Raw genomic sequence first — 18,210 nt, 5'->3', positions numbered from 1 at the left:
ACAATCCGGAGTGCAGAAGACCACCAGGAAGGCCCAAGTTGAGAAGGCAAGACCAGGTTAGAAAAGACCTAAGAAGGCTGAGAAGAAGGGAAGAGGAGGCAATGGTAAGAAATCTGGAGGCAGTGTGTTGGCGAGGCAAAGTACCACCTTGGGTACCAAGAGCCACGGCAGTAAGTAAGTAAGTACATCAATAATACAGTCCTATTAATAAAAAAAATAAAAACCTGAAGCAAACCTGCTGACTAATAAGCACATTGCTATTTGCCTGCATTGCTTAATTCAAGAGCAAAGACAAATTGAACTTTGTACAACATCGAAATGTTGTCGCTATCAACAGTGCATGTGATGCTCGCATGCGCTTTCACTCGATGTTTAATTGTTGCGGTAGAACAAGACAGTGTGACAGGGCAATGTCAATGTGGTAAAAACGCATCACCCCCCCCCCCCCCCCTGCATTTCCCGCTCAGCCGCATCCCGCTTAACGGGATAGTGTGGCGCCGGCCTTAAATCTACAGGAAACAAATCATCCAAAGTGAGTTTTTAACATAAATTTATTTATTTACTAACTGTACACAATTCCTCATAAATATGGTACAACTGTACAACAATCAACAATCACCTAAGTACGAACAGTTCTTTAGCTAAGACTCTTACAACAGAGTCTGAATTGGACTAGGGTAGTGAAAATGCCACCTTACATTGCCTAACTTTGTTGCTATAATACATGGTCTCTTTACTTTAACAGAGGACTTAGAACTAAACATAGCAGATCCAATAACAGATGTGTAAAGGCAGTACAACTACTTTACAACATTACACAGCCATTTTTAGAAGTAAAATATAAACAAAAGATATTAAAATGAGAAGACCTCAGTGAGATTAAACAAAAATGTAGACAGCTTATTGAAGGTGAAGGTAGTTTAAGAAACTTAATAAAATTATACATCTTACAGGGAGTTTGCATACAGTTTTTACCCATCGGACAAATTAAGCATACTTTTACAGAACTGTATAATGGAAAAGTTGTAAACATTTTAGCAAAACGATGAAAAATATTTGTACCAAAATTAACGTTACAGATTTTATTTAAAAGTTGATTAAACTATTTTATGGCTTTTAGTAGGGAAAACCAAGAAATATCCTTCTTTTGGTTTCGGGTAGGTCCCTCTCGTAATGTATCTAACAAAACTTATGGGATAACAAAAATATGTATAAACACCAAAAAATTTTAAACAAATTATAAAACACATTTTAGAGAACATACTAAAAAACTTTATACAAAAGCCTCAAACAAGAGCTAATTTTCATGAAACCCCTTTAACAGTGTGTGTCAGAGATAAAATCATAAAAACCAAGGCAAAACATTTTTTCAACATACTTTCAAGTTAAAATTACAAGAATATTGCTAAACAAGTTAATAGATCTTGTACTTTTTTTTATTAGGTCAGTGCTAACGTAGCCTAGCCAGGGGAAGTGTAACACAAAATACATTTTGGGACAAAGGTTAGGTTTTGGAAGTCTTCAAAAAAAGAATTTACAGTAGAACTTTTGAGAAGTGATGCCAATGAAAAAACACACCCTTTTCTCTGGCTAAGAGGTATTACCTTTTTCCTAAAGGGCAACACCTTAATTTGAGCTTTGAAACAGCATTATGAGGGGGGAAATTGCCATTAGTAATTGGGAGGAATTGAATCTCCCTCTAGCCATTTGAAAAGCTGCACCTTAGTGTAAATCAAGGTTCACACAAGAGATTGGGATCTTGAACTTCGGCACTGAAACTTTAGCCAATGATGACCCAACCTAAACAGACAGAGAACACTTCCTCAATGATTGTACACAGTGAAATTCCAAAAACCTCTTTCCTTTGAAAATATATGAGTTTTCTTAAAGTAAAGAAAACATCAATTTGCTAGTAACAAAAATTATTTCACAATTAGGCCTACAAAAGTTTAGAATAACAATAAAATGTTTTTCTAAAATAGATATTCTTGATAAATTGTAGTTACAATATTATTATCAGGGTAAACAGAAAATTTATTTGTTTACATTGTGAACAGAACACTTTTGCTTGGAAAAAAATCAGAATTAACATTTTTCTATATCACTAATTATTGCTACAAAATGTAAAGCTTTTTCAGATTAGAGATTACAGATTCTGTATAATTATTGATCTAGATTAGAGATTCTTGTTTTTTATAAGATAGTTTTCGCACTATTAAAACTATTATAGTGATATCACACACTAATAAACACAGTGTATTAACTTTAGTAGCTTCCTAACATCTTGAATATATCAACAAAGTTAAGAATACAAACACAGTAAGATTTTGACCTTTGAGAGAACCTCAATAACAAGAGATCTGTCAAAGCCCAAAACATTATATCACACCTTTTAAGTATACACAAATTTATTAAACGTATTGGTATCATATTCACATCTAGCTTTTATTTCGGCAGAATATCTCTTAGTTTCGTCACACAAGTATGGATTACTATGCAATTCAAATATCACCAAACAAACAAAAACTATAAAAAAGACACTTAAACACAACATTATCATTGGTTCTGGTATTATTTATATTTACATACATAAAAGTTATGTCTGTCAACTATAACATCCACTATAAGAAACAAAGATTGAAGAAAAACAAACAAAAGAAGTCACAAAATCAATATAGCAACAGGAAAATAACAATACACAACGAACTCTAGCTGTAAAAGACATAAACAAAACACAGAATACTTCAATAACAAATAAAACAATATGAGCAAAAGAAACCCTGAACAATAACTTGTCTTAGTCACTTTAATCAATAAGAATAAGAAGTATTGTATTGATAATTGTTATTATACTTCTCATAATCAATATTAGTAGAATCATTGTTCCTATGACTATGTATAGCGTCTCTGGTTCCTGGTCAGAAACCGATGAGAACCTCTTTAGCGAAGGAGTGGGGGGCGTGACATCACTCTCTTCTCTTGAGAGAACACCATTACAGCAACGATACGCAGTGCAGCTATTGGTGTCCGTGGTGTAGTGGATAGAGAACTCGGCTAATGTTCCTGAGGTATCCAGAACAAGTCCCACCGGTGACACTAACTTTTTGTCAAAGATTTTGCTTAGAATGCAATTACTTTTTAACTGAAAATCTTTTGTTAGAATTTGAGGAATTTATAATTTTATTTTATGAACAGAACTATTTTTTCGATTAGTAAACCTTCATTCAATCTTATATCTTTTTTATATTATCAGCAAGTTTGGTTGGTTAGGTTAGGTTATGACAGTTTAATTTTATAATGAACGTGAGGGTCTCTCCCACAATCCCCCACTCCTTCGCAGAAAATGAAACTCCCCATCGGTTTCTGACCAGAACCATGAGACGCTAGTATAACAATGGATATACTTGTTGAGTCTGCCCTACATAAGTAAAAGTATTAAAACTTAGATTAGGCCTAATTAATTGTTTAACTGAATATTTAACACGTACTCAGTAAACCAAGCATAACAAATTATTACAATAATGAACAAATTCCACCATACAGATTTATAACCCTAGTCGCCTAGGTTTATTTTGTTTTTTAAAACGTTTTAAAATAGTCCATTACAAAAGTAATGTGACAAAGGATAATTAGAAACTAATCACATGGGGAACTTCTTTTAGCCATGACTGTTCTTTGGATTTTAATCAAGGAACTATTATATGAAAATTGTTGATACTAGTTTAAACTACACAAACTATTTTGTTTGGAAACATAAATGTAAAATTACGAGTGTGGGACTAGTAATCATAAAAATAGGTCCTGCAAAGCTCAGGCAGTGCAATTAAACTACTTACTTCATATTTAATACTGATAACTAATTAACACGTTCGCTGCGGGCCATCATATGGCAGGCGTAGCCCCAGTGCGGCGCAGCCCGCAGCGTCGAACAAACCCGATTGCCGGGTGATTGGCTCTCATATTTCGGTATGACAAATAGCAAATAACATGCGGTGATGTCCTGCTTTATAACAAGAGTCGACGTAGTTCACTAAGCACTCACAGATAGCAGCACTGCTTGGAACGTAGCAGGTCCCATTGTATTGCCAATTGGAAGGGAGAAAGACGGAACAACAAGTTGATTTTTAAGTTTGCCAGACAGGGATTTTATGGGGAAATTTTACTACCAACCTACAACACAACAAAAATCAAGTCACCCACTACACGCTAACGTGGTATAGGTCCGCCTTCAACCGACGCTATAGCAAAAACGAAGATATACGACAGGCATTGCCGAGCGTATCCGATCGGTTACGGCAGCACCTGAACAGCGCTCGGCCCACATCCGATCAGATACGCCCGCAGTGAACGTGTTAATTACAGAAAAAGTTCTGTTCATCTATTTATTACCTAGAAAACTGAGTAGTAAAAGTATCGTCTTTAAATATGTGTTTAAATGAAAACAAGAATGAAGATTATCCGCTCTACATAGTACACTCATTACAGAAGCCTACAAAAACTATTTATCGAAATTAAATGACAACAGACAAATAAAATGAAATAAACTTAACAAAGTATGGTAAGAACCGTAGGACCTATATTGCACGAAAAGTAACTATTAATGTAGAGTATTTGTGAATGAACATTCTATTACATGCACCAACAGTTAGGCCACCTTAATTTGAACTATTAGCAGTCATTTAAACAGCCTTGTGATCATGTTCAGAATCAACTCTGTGAGATGATTAGGTTTTTGTAATATTTTTTATGAAATCTACTAAGCATAGTAGCTAATTGGGCTTCAGACCTGTCCTTAGCGAGATATGTATTTTGTGTCTAAAGCGTCGTTCTCATGTTTTGTCCAATTATAGATGACCTCGAGGGGTCTTCAGATGTAGAGTCATCTGATGATTTGCAAGACAGAAAAACGGTTCTAACATTATACTTGACAAATGGCAGATCTAGGCCTTTCACAACACGACAAGCCACGACACATCTCGTGAAAACAAAGCTTTAACAGGCAAAATTTGCTCAAATAATCCACTGATACCAAATGACCCAGAAGTTCTGTTGTTTCCACCAAGGCAAACAAAAATCCCCTACATAATCCAAAACCCTGAACCCTAAAGCCAATAAGTTTTTTAGTCAGCCTTTCTTTTGCTAAAAATATATTTTAATCTTTGTAACTGCACTTAAATTTCACCTTGAGCAAAAATAGGCTTTCATTCCAACTGAACCAAAAAACCATCATCTCACATGTATATCCTAACTACTAACACATCTCAGATCGATTTGCTACAATTCCTTGTAGTCAGATCAAATAATTACCTAAAAGCTTGAGTTTTCTCAGCTTATAAAATTGTGTCTAGCAATTATCTTAGTCAACAATTCGCTATAGGCCGAATTTGTACTATTAATAGATGGACTGCAAAAGCTAGATGTGAATTCACATTGGACTAGGGGCTAACGGAGTTATTTCGTCACGACTTGTATATCGGCAAGGGATGTCCTTCGGTGTTCATCACCCATTTATCAATGTCCACCAGTTTCCTGTTGTCTGAGAATAGAAGATAGAAGTATTTGATCGTCTCGCTGATGAAGAAAGACTCCATCATGTCTCGTGGTCTGGTGTCTAGAGGGTTGTTGACATTGCCGATGGATGTGTAGCCGCCATCAGGGACTTTGGTGTACCTCTCGAATGCCTGTAGCAAGGTAACAATATAGTTGTTTACAACAATATTGTTGTTGGTATTTATGATGAATTCATTCAATGCCAACAGAACATTGTGCATAGTTTAGGGTCAAGTTGAGTGAACAATGAATGTTGAATGAATGAGCTGACGAAGATCAGCTAATCCCTTAGCCAGGACCATTTACAAAAGCCCAAGGACAGATAGGTACAGCTTTGAACCTTGATGTTTCAAAAAGCTAGTGACATTTCTCAGGATCAGACCTGGCTACACTCTTTATATTAGTTGAGCACCATAACCAGTGGGCTACCCAGCTAGTGCTGGTACATTACGACAGTTAATTATTTGAATTTAGAAGTATTTTTATTTTAATCAATGTTTTTTTCCTTTACTCACAATTAAAATTATTCACCTAAGATGCTGATGAAATCACCTTATATATACAACAACATACCTTGTATATGTTCCAGCCCCAGTCCTGGTAGGTAGAATTGCCTGTGACCACCCACATGTACCACAGGCTCTCTATAAACTCTGGCCGCAGCAAGTTGTGTGCATCGTTGGTTTTGACATACATATCTGGCTGACTTTCATCCTCCTTGTTTGGCTGAAACAAAGTTAACCAGGTGAATATCATAAAAGAAACTTTTTTGTGAGTAATATTTTATCAGGGTGGCCACTAAACTCTGGGGAAAAATTGACACATTGAAGCAAAATTTGGTTTTGCTTGTTCTGTGTATGTTTTGCCTCACCATCTATTCTGTGTGCCGTGTAGTATGTTTGTAAATATAATTTTATTCAACCCCCAGCCCCAGCCACAGGTTGTTATATATTACACAGACATTGGGCATTAAGATAATTTTTATTTAGCTCATCAACATACCAAAAGGGGAAATAAGCCTAATGGTTTGGTTGTTGTCTGACCATGGCGCAATAATGAAACACTAAACAGCCAAGGAATGAGGAATAAGAGCCAGCCGAGCAGACCAATGCAGACTTTGTGCAACAGGGGTCAAATCAACCTATCAATAGAATCATACACACAAACACAATCCAGCTCTAGAACCCAGAGATAGTTAGAATTTTAAGAAGGGTGACCATGAGGCCAAGGGGAATAAGAGGAATTAGTGTCTATCAGCTTTTAGGTTTTGCTGAGAACCTCAAAGCTAAAGTAATGAGATGAGGGTTAGGCCAAAAGGTCGAAGTAGCTACCTAATCAGAACAAAAAATGTATGGAGCAAAGCATGAAAACAGACATTGAAGAAAATTGTATGATATCACATGGTGAAAATTTGATAAATTGGAGGCAAGAGGAATGTGAGAGAATGGAGAGAGGAAGGACAGAGAAGGAAATTATCACATTTCCCAAGTAATGGTTCATCAAAAAATGTATTTTGGATAGCATAAATTTACCTTGAAGTTGAAGAACGTAATCTCTGGAGCTAGGAACGTAGGTCTCTGAGCATATGTCTGGTAACAAGTGTCCATTAGGTCCACAGCCATGGACAAGTGCTCTTCCGGCATCCCATAGTGAACCCCCAACGCCAACATGCCAGGCACAAAACACACCAGGTGGTCCTGTAGAACAGCATTATTGAGTGTTGTGATTTAAATAAAAATGTTTTAATAACTGTAGTAATAAAGAATGATCATTGTTCCCTTTTGTCAGATGACCACTAGTTTCAAACCTACTTGTATCTTATCCAGCTGAGTATATAGTTAATTAGAACAATCGTCTCTATCCCTGGTGTCGTGGAGTCCTCAAAAAAAACATGTATAGACTTAAATAACAGACGCCAAAAACACAGACATTAAAAGTGTGGTGTGGCCGGCAGACAGCAAACCATGGCTGACAATTCTTAACCTTTTTATTTATCAGGGTGTTCAAAAAAGGTGGGGACATAATTTACAAAGTTATTTCTTGAACCAAAATAAGGAGAAAATCAAAAATTAAAGTTTTTCCAAATCACTTAATTAACCAGATATTTTTTCCATAAACATTTTAATCTTTAGATTATTCCAACTGATCTTAACGAAACTTTGTTAACGAAGTTAAATTAAAAGGGAACCATGCTGGAAAAAAATTATGTTCAGGGTGATAAAAAATTATTAAAATCTGGTTTGAAAATTAAAGGAGTTTTCCAGTAGAATTAAAGGAAAATTCCTAAATTTTAAGAACTAACTACTATCAGAACCCAACTTTAAGCTTTATCACGCCGTTTTATATAAAAAAAAACTTTAAAAAGATACATGATTTGTTTAACTAATGTATTTAAAAAATGTAATTCAGAAATAGTAAGTTAGAAATTGTATTATTTATTTTTTCAATAACTGGTAGGCAATATAACTATGAAACAAAACTTTTCCAAGGCATAATATTTACAACATATTAAACATATACCATACAACATATTAAAACAGTGTTATTGGTAGGTTAAGCGACACCAGTTATCATCTCCCGCGATCGAGGAAATACCCGTTAGCATATTTTACGGTTTCGGACACATCGATAATTGTTTCCTTAACTTAAGACTAGCAAACCTAGTCTGGACTAGCAACTTAATGTACGCGTACCGTCCACCGCGCAGTTAATTTGTGGCCACACGTGTGTTTGTAAATAATGTATCTATGTGTTGTTTCTCGTGACGTATTTATAGACTTTATGACGACCTCTTCGGAGTGATATTTATGTTCCTTCATCGCCTGAAGATGGCCCCACAGCTGGGCTGAAACCGGTCGCCGCTCATCGGTGACATTTGATCACATTGACGGATTAAAGGTATTTTAACCTCTAGATTAATTTAAATTTGTGATCAGCAGGCAAAAAACAACAGAAATGAAGTAATTGATGTCCTTGTGAAAGACTTCCATTCAAACTTAACCTATAATTTTTTATTTGAAATGTTCTAGGCCTATTGCATGTATGCGGTTATCGTCTCAATAAATAATTTTATTTCACCATTCTCTATTTACTTCCTCTCCGAGCATTACTGTACTAGAACCCAACTGAAACCAACGTTAATAACATTTTTTTAATCAATAAGTAGATTAATCATACTGTTACCCTATTTGGTTTTTACAAAGATTTTATCATACAAATACTATTTTACCATTTTAGGAACAAATTCCCTGCCGCCAGAACTCTTAAGCTCTCCAATGAACAGCAAGTTTTTAGTAGGTGTGCGCTTCGCAAGGCGTTTCTTGATTCCTGCGACTGCCTTCAAATAATCCTCCTTCAGGCTGAAAATATAAAAGATTGTTCAATCAGTAGTTGTTGTACAAATGATATTTGCTTAACAATATGAATTAATGTGAATGTGGTGTGTCGGTGGCTCAGTCGGTAGCGACGCGGACTTAGAGGCCAAGGCAGCGATGTCGTGGGTTCGGATCCTGGTCACTGCCACAAACATTTTATCAGTACACCTTTGTACTGTACCGACTCACCCCTTACTTTGCTGTATCCGTTCCACACACAGATCTGTAGTCTATGTGGAGGGGCAAATGCAAGGTTAAAAGAGGCCGCCAACCTCTTTAAAAATAAATAAATAAAATAATGAAAGTATCAAGGGTGGGGAACATTTGGTTCCTTCTTAAGCCTCAAGTACAATAAAGGCAATATGCATATTGGAAATTATGAGAACCTTATATTGGAAACTCATTTAAACAATTCATTCAAATAAACAGTTTTTTTTTTCATGACAAAGGTTGTCTTAATTAATGTGAATTATCAATTCACAAGGTAAATCACTTAATGTTAACATCAGGAATGAGTATTTGTATTGTAGATGAGTTCTCTTACATATCTTAAAGTGAATATTTAGTCTTTTTAACAAAGTTAAATTCTAACAATAAAATCCAGACAATAGATGCTCACTAACCTAGCGTGTTTGGACTATGATGGTGCCAGATTTTGGAAAATGTCTGATTAGTGATTATTGAACATACTATGCTAAAACTGTTTGCAATATTAGCGGAAATATTGCTATTTAAAAAAGTAAAGATAAATCATTGCACGGCGTACCATTATTCTGTGTTTTATCGTGCTTTCTGTTTGTTAATAGCATAATAAAAGACTAAACAAAAAATGTTAAACACCATGAAATTCTATTGTTTCTAATGTCTGCCTTACGCTCTTATCATCTCCTGTTCACTCCAACCCCTACCGACGGCTCCCGACTTTGCTGATGGCTCACGCTATTACTGATTGCTCCTGACTCTGCCACTTGTTCTCAACTCTCCAGATCGCTCCCTACTTTGCCCAACACTCCCGACTCTGTCCGTCCCTTCCAACTCTCCCAATTGCTCCTGACCCTATTAGCAAAACACGATAATATGGCTTACGACATTTTATTTTGACTTTTAGTCGGTTTATTGAAACCCCATACCATTGGATATCATATTAGCACGCATTTACTATAGTTGATAATAGTGGCCAAGCAGACCTTGGACCACACAAGTGGCATAGGCAGCTGATGTTGAAACAACTGCATGCTGCTTATTTCTACCATGCCAGTTCTATAAGCCAACTGAGTGCAGAGGGTTAATTTAAAGTAGAACATTGAAATGTAACTCACAACTCATGTGTTTTCCCAGTCTGGATCCACTGTTTGAGCAGATATTCATAGTAACTGTCACCTCTAGCGCCTAGTTTAATTTCAGTGTTTTCATGGAAGTTTCCAGTGTTGGGGTTAATGAAGATAGGAACTAAACCATCAGTCTTCTCCAGTACATGGACATGTTCAGTCACTTGGAATGCTATGTCCTGCAATATAATTAGGTACACTCATCAATGAACCTTTAAATATAAAAGTTTCCTTGACCAAAGGTTAACTTTATTAATACCATACAGCCTTGTTTCCATAACTAGTTATAGAGAAAAAGATTATTCGATTCTCAAACCACTGATTCTTGGGCATTGTGATCAGATCATGCAGTAAGCCTATCAAGTATTGATCATCAAAATTCGCCAAAGTAGACTAATGTTGTTTGCATCCACATAAACAAATACGTCTTTGTTTGTCAAGTGATTTTTAAATGAATACAGATGTTATTACTATATCCTTCATGATTATCTTCTTAAAGGTTACTAATTTTGCACAGGTGACAGACATTACAATCAGTTTTACATTCATTTCTGATGGTTCACACTAAGGTCCTATAATATGTGCAAACTGTTTATAAAATGACTAATATATTTTCTAGAAATGTTTGTTTTAGGTTAAAAACGTTTTGAAAACTTCAAGATCTATTGCCATACTTATATCTTAGACCTTTTATGTTCACAATATGGTCCCATATGTCCGAACGGGAGGGAGTCTACTTTAGATTAAAAAATTAGTTACCTCAAAAGAGTAGTCATGACAAGACCTGCTGAGGTCTCGGAACTCAAGCTGCAGCGTAGTGACCTCAGAGGTGCTGCTATCTGGCGACCACTTAGGTGAATGAGCAAGACGAGAGGCGAGGTTCACGTCAGAAAAGGGAATAGCTGAGGGCGACTTGGTGAAACATGGCATCAGTCTCTCTGCCAGTCCCATCTAATAAGGAAACAGCAATTATGAGTGAGGACAACTCTAGTCAGATATTTTATTAAATTCTCCACAGCCTACACAAAGTTTCACAACTTCTTTAACAACATCCTTTAAACATAAGAGCTTATTGGTTAATCCGAGTGCCTGAAATTCTCTAAACAAGAAATTTAGGAGCTTATAAGAGATCAACAAAATTTGCCTGTAAACATTAAATAATATTTTCAAACTGTAATATTTAATTTCATTTCATTCATTATTTAGTATTAATTTTTTTTTATGTTACCTTCTATTCATACACCTAATAATCACTCCTCAGAAAGACTGTCCTAATATTCATTTTCCTAATTTATATAATTTCATTAATATGTTCAATTAATCATTAATAATATTCATTTCATAGCATATATTTTTTTTTTTACAACGCCCACAACCTAATTATTTATTAAATATGTAAGAGAATTGCAATACATCAAAATTTCTTATAATATCATTTCAAAATTAGTCCTTAAGGAATCAAAATTTAAGAAGCAGTGAAAGTGATCCCATGTGTTCAACAATCAGTGATGTGAACATTGAAATTGAGAGAGAAGGAAGCCATTGAGAAGTTGAAATTGTTAGAAGAAGGACTCAAAATTTTACCTAAGTTAAATCAAATTCATTTATCAAGAAGACCAGTTTCAAGTTATATCACATAGTAGCCTAAACCTCAAGAGGACTCAACTCAATCATTATCTTCAAAATTAAGTATAAACTTTTCTTTAAACTCTTTTAAATTTTGTGCTAATTGGACTTACCTTTTGGACAACACCAAAATTAGATTTTTCATTGTTGGGATTTATAAATTCAACACCTTAATTAGGCCTATTTGGACACTATTACATTTACTAATTATTAGCATTCAAGCCAGCACGACACCATACCCTGAGAGATGTCACATCTAAATTATTTGAACCTTTAAGTTATTATTCAAATTTATTTTTTATTTCAATTTAATTTCAACCCCATACACCATTGTCAATCCTTTCATTGTAACGTCAAGCCTTTTCTCATTGCATGTTAATTGTTCATTTGTTTAAATAAAACACATTTTGTAATCCATATCTTTGCTAACTTATTAACTTTAAACATTTGTAGAATAGGCCTAGCCTAAATGAATATTATAAGGTGAGTTTACAAATTGGCGCACCAACGTGTTGGCTTGAATAGCTCATTAACTTTATTGCAATTCTCACCATAACTAGCCTATAAGTTTGTTAGATTTAAGAATTTGCATTGTTAATTTGTCCCGTAATTGCCTCGGTTTCCCAAAATAATCAACACTACAACATCACATATTTAATAACCACGCATGACCTAACACATTTTACATTAAAATGTCGGAAAATAAGTATAATTTACGGCCTAAACGAAACTACCCGTCTCTGAATAGATTGTCGAGTTCAAGTGACGACGCCGACGATGACATAAATGACAGAACACACGGCAGCCATTTTGAGCAACGAGCAGAACAACAACAAGAACAAACCCGAGAAGAAGCCTCAAGTTGCAACGACCACCAACCGTTCACCGGATCCATTGACCAATCAGACAGCGTTGATCATTCGACTTTACCCGCCTTTGTTCCGCCACACGAACTGCCTCTAGCCGAAACGCCACCGACCAAAAACACAATTGTGCCGTCGTGCCGAATGCAACCGGACTTAAACGACGTTACCCGAACCTCGATGGACGATATTGCAGACAGCCGTCTAACAGCTGATATAATTCAAACACAGTCTCAGTCCGTTCATAATGTGAATTACGAGCTCCTTACACATTCCGACACTTCAACTGATGAATTAAACGTCACAAATCCTCCAGTACAGACACCCACAATCGATATGAACATGTTAGTTAACCTTATGACCAACTTGAGTAATAAGTTTGAACAAACCAGTGCTGAATTAAAGTCAGAAATAACTGCAGAATTAAAGTCAGAAATCCGTGAAACTAAATCAGAAATCCAAGAAATAACAAAACTGCAGATTAATCAAACTGAAGCTAAACTAATTCAAACCTTTAACAATAAAATAAACGAAACCTACCAAGAAATCCAAGCTTGTAGAAACGCATTTGAATCACAAATACGTGAAACTAGAGAAAGTCAAATTGAAATAAAGTCAGAAATAAATGCCATAAAATTAACACAAAGTATTTTAACTGAAGAAACAGCTAAACTAAATGATCGGCTAATGTTAAAAATTGAAGACTCTCAAAATCAGTTGAAGCAATTTGTTGTTCACAGCATATCAAAACAACAATCTGATTCCGAAATAGAGCATAACAAATTCCAAGAACATATCATCTCAACAGTAAAATCACAGTTAGAAGAACATAAATCTAATTTTGAGCAGAAAATAGAAGAAATCACAGTTAAAACACAACTTGACAATGAACGTAACTCAAAAATAAATTTAACTGCCCTACAAAATGAAGTATTGCCTAAAATCACCCTACAAACTAGATTAATTGAAACACAACAGCTCGAAATTCAAACTCTTAACCAAAATTTAATCAAATGTGAGTCTGAAGTAAACAACTTAAAGCAAGCTAACCCAATAAATGGACAAGCAGGTGCGATTCAAGTAATCTGTAGCGGTAATGAGAACAATGCTCGTCAATTGCCGAAATTTAATGGACGAAGCGGTAACCCAATGGAATATCTGCGCAAACTTAAGCGATATTACGAGAGAGGGATCGAAAGGAATATGAACTGCGATCAAACTGAATACCTTAAAGACCTATTGGAAACGTCATTTGAAGGACCCGCATCCCGATGGTTGCAACTAATCAGATCAGACATTCTTGATTGGGACCATTTTGTTAAGGAATTTGAGTGCAAATATTGGAGTCAAGCCGTCCAAAGAGGAATAAAAGCCAAGATTGAGTCTGAAAAATATCGAGCTAATGGAACCTTGAGCCGTACGGAATATTTAACAGAACGATTACTTTTATTGCAATCCATCTCCCCTAGTTTAAGTGAAGAGGAGATCGTATCATTATTGGCAGAGCGATTCGATCCAATCATCCAGGATAGTGTTAATGTGCAAAATATCACCACAATAAGAGCCATGGAACGACTTCTACAGAAGGATGACATTCGAGACGGACCGAAGAAAGTTAAGAGCTACAACAACAGTCACCAGAACAGCAGACCGTCTAGCCCTAACATACAGAACCAGCAACGTTACCATGATCGATCTACTAACCAACAAGCTTACGTGCCTAAGATGAACCGCCAGAACTTCCAACACAGCGATAACTATGCACAGAACAACCAACATCATAGGAATCAACAAAATTATCGATACAACGGAAACAATGGTAATGAATACCAACAGTACCAACGGGCACACCGAGACAACAAACCATACCAGCGTGACCACTACCCGGACCGGAACTATGGCCAAAACTACAATTATAATCGGAATCATCCTATTAAGGAACAAAACCAAATATGTGCGATGTTTAGACAAAATCCCAACTTGTCTATTGCCCCGACTGCTCCACCCATGGATCCACAACTAAACAGCCACCATTCAAGTTCTCATTTTCCACAATCTCCACAGAGGTCGGAAAACCACTCGTCGTTGTAGATTACGGCCGAGAAAGAGTTATGTTGCCATCTGATCCTTCATTAAGAACAGTGTCGAAATACTTATGTGATAAAAACAACTTTCTCTTAGAAGATGAATAATAAGATATTTAATAGTTTCAAACTTAATAAAGCCAGTCATCCTTGGATTATATGTACTATCTGCCCTTAAAATGGATTTGAATGTTAATACGAATGAAATCAATATGCAAATCAACAATAATAATGTTACAGTGAAGTTTAATTTGTGTCATCATGAAGGACAAATATGTCAAATAGTAGTTAATAATAGCCATAGGCCAAATAATAATATAGATGATAATTTTGATAATATGATGTACGATGTGTACCACAATAACGTAATATATAATGAGTATGATAGCACAACACACAACTTCAGTGATCAACAAAGTAATCCACTAAAGGACAGCACATTGACATTTGAGGAGATTAATACATATCACCAAACACATCAATAAGTAAACTATTAAATAAAATGCAAAAACATTTTCTCTGAAGAATGAAGATATCTTATTTGGACCAAATCACGTATCTGCTTCAAAATGATCATAGAAGAGGAGATAGTTAACGGTGAAGAAGATCTCAGCGACATAAACTCTCAAAACATTGTGTAAATAAAATCCTATTCAATTCATATTAATCAAGTGTCAAAAATTATATTAGAGGAGATCGTCATGAACCTTAATCGCGAGTGCGTGTACCCTTTTCCCCATTTCCCAAGTGAAAACTGTGAAAACATATCCTTAACATTGCTTCTATTGCTATTCCCCTGTGTCAGGTCATGAACTATCTTAACCCTCACTAATTTCCCCATTTATGTTTGTTCCTGTGTTTATGTAAATTTAGATTAAGAAGTTTCTAATCATCATCATCCAAAAATATCAATCATTTAATGTGACCCATAACTAGCTTTAAATATAATTCATACTAAATGATTCATGAATTCCATTTCATATTCGTTCGAAATTTGTCCTTCATTCCATATCATACAAATTTCTGAGGAGATAAATTGTAATATTTCATTTCATTTCATTCATTATTTAGTATTAATTTTTTTTTTTTGTTAACTTCTATTCATACACCTAATAATCACTCCTCAGAAAGACTGTCCTAATATTCATTTTCCTAATTTATATAATTTCATTAATATGTTCAATTAATCATTAATAATATTCATTTCATAGCATATATTTTTTTTTTACAACGCCCACAACCTAATTATTTATTAAATATGTAAGAGAATTGCAATACATCAAAATTTCTTATAATATCATTTCAAAATTAGTCCTTAAGGAATCAAAATTTAAGAAGCAGTGAAAGTGATCCCATGTGTTCAACAATCAGTGATGTGAACATTGAAATTGAGAGAGAAGGAAGCCATTGAGAAGTTGAAATTGTTAGAAGAAGGACTCAAAATTTTACCTAAGTTAAATCAAATTCATTTATCAAGAAGACCAGTTTCAAGTTATATCACATAGTAGCCTAAACCTCAAGAGGACTCAACTCAATCATTATCTTCAAAATTAAGTATAAACTTTTCTTTAAACTCTTTTAAATTTTGTGCTAATTGGACTTACCTTTTGGACAACACCAAAATTAGATTTTTCATTGTTGGGATTTATAAATTCAACACCTTAATTAGGCCTATTTGGACACTATTACATTTACTAATTATTAGCATTCAAGCCAGCACGACACCCTACCCTGAGATAGATCACATCTAAATTATTTGAACCTTCAAGTTATTATTCAAATTTATTTTTTATTTCAATTTAATTTCAACCCCATACACCATTGTCAATCCTTTCATTGTAACGTCAAGCCTTTTCTCATTGCATGTTAATTGTTCATTTGTTTAAATAAAACACATTTTGTAATCCATATCTTTGTTAACTTATTAACTTTAAACATTTGTAGAATAGGCCTAGCCTAAATGAATATTATAAGGTGAGTTTACAAAACGGCCAAATTAAGGTGAGTCAGGGGTTCAGTCGGTGGCGTCACCGCAGACTTTGGGCCCAAGGCAGCAATGTTGTGGGTCCGGATCCTGGCCACTGCCGCTACTTTTTATCAGTACAATTCACTCTTTTACTGGCTCACCCCTTGCTTTGCTTAATACGTTCCGCACAAAGGTCCATAGCCTATGTGGACAGGCAATTGCAAGGTTAAAAGAGGTACCCAACCTCTTAAAAAAATTTAACATTCTTGAGCTATGAGAAGGAAAACTTCACTTGCAGCTTCAACCTTGGGAGGTGTTAATTAGATATCAGCTATATGGGTATAACTAACATCTTAAACAAAAGTCGACCTTCTCTAGGCTAAGTTCACGACTTACCGCCCTCTCCAGGAACACTTCATCCCCTGAGAGATGGTAGGCACTGAGCAGACCACCCAGCACTCTAATGGTCACCTCAAAAAGATTCACGTCATGGAACTCGTTGAAGGAGACAGACAATCGACTGGAAACCCAGTCTCTGCCTTCTTTGAACTCTGCAAAATACCAAATATTGTTAGTAAAATTACTGTGTAATTGAGTAATATATCTTATGAATTGCACTGAGTTTTGTGAAACATTTATCTTTAGTCACTAAAATTTTTATCATGAAGAGATAGTTTTCACTAATAAATTTTTTGCTCGGTTTTAATTATTAGCTTAAAAGTGGTCTTTCAGTAATTCACATCAGTGTTAGTGGCTCAAATAAACTCTGTTTTATAACTAGCAGCTACTTAAACATAGGAACTGAATGTTTGGTTTCATAGTTCTATAGTCCATGGATTGTCTAATTCTATCCACAGTTGGCTTCAACTCACCATCATGTAGTCCCATTATCCACAGAGTGTCCAAGCCGTCCACTATGGTGAGGGCCAGTCCGAACCAATCGTGGTACGTCTGACTGATAGGCTTGAGATGGTCATGTCCCCACGCATAACGCTTGTATCCTTTCCATGCGTGTTTTAACATGTCTACGATTGCATGTTGCCTCTCTGTTGTTGCTGGCGGGAACATGACAGGTTTCAGTTTAAATTCATGGATATTGTTCGCATCTGCCACCATTGTAGCTCTCGCTAATTCTCTTCTCGCATCATCCTGTTTTTTCTTCTCTTCGGCTCGAATTTTTTCTTGTTTCTTTCTCTCTTCCTCCCTAATTATTTCTAACTCCTTTTCCAATTCTTCTTGTCTCTTTCTCTCTTCTTCCTGTTTACGTCTTTCCAACTCCCTCCTGCGTTCCTCTTCTCTTCTTCTCATTTCTTCCCTTAACCGTTCTTCTTGCTGTATGCGCCTTTCTTCTTCTAATCTTTCTCTTTCTTCCTCTTCCCTCTGGAAAATATTTAAAATAGTAAGAAAGTTATAGTGATA

At 35.4% G+C, this 18,210-nt stretch overlaps 1 protein-coding gene across 1 annotated transcript in view; it reads right to left on the bottom strand.

Annotated features, from left to right (window-relative positions):
- Nucleotides 1-533: 533 nt before the first annotated feature.
- Nucleotides 534-18,210, bottom strand: part of LOC128994294 (endoplasmic reticulum mannosyl-oligosaccharide 1,2-alpha-mannosidase-like) — an 18,037-nt gene continuing 360 nt past the window's right edge. Inside the window, exons 2-9 of the mRNA XM_054418728.1 lie at nt 17,664-18,171; nt 17,188-17,342; nt 11,012-11,203; nt 10,244-10,431; nt 8,780-8,909; nt 7,083-7,247; nt 6,124-6,276; nt 534-5,681 (exon numbers count right to left, since the gene is read on the bottom strand). Of these exons, the coding sequence (XP_054274703.1) occupies nt 5,460-5,681; nt 6,124-6,276; nt 7,083-7,247; nt 8,780-8,909; nt 10,244-10,431; nt 11,012-11,203; nt 17,188-17,342; nt 17,664-18,171 (1,713 nt within the window). The 3' untranslated portion in view covers nt 534-5,459. The remainder of the gene's footprint in view (nt 5,682-6,123; nt 6,277-7,082; nt 7,248-8,779; nt 8,910-10,243; nt 10,432-11,011; nt 11,204-17,187; nt 17,343-17,663; nt 18,172-18,210) is intronic.

The sequence above is a fragment of the Macrosteles quadrilineatus genome, unplaced genomic scaffold, assembly GCF_028750875.1.
Source record: "Macrosteles quadrilineatus isolate MER2022 unplaced genomic scaffold, UCM_ALF_1.0 Scaffold_5__1_contigs__length_97177068, whole genome shotgun sequence".
NCBI classification, from domain to species: domain Eukaryota; kingdom Metazoa; phylum Arthropoda; class Insecta; order Hemiptera; family Cicadellidae; genus Macrosteles; species Macrosteles quadrilineatus.
Note: the sequence above shows the minus strand (reverse complement) of the source record. Positions and strands in the feature narration are given on the sequence as shown.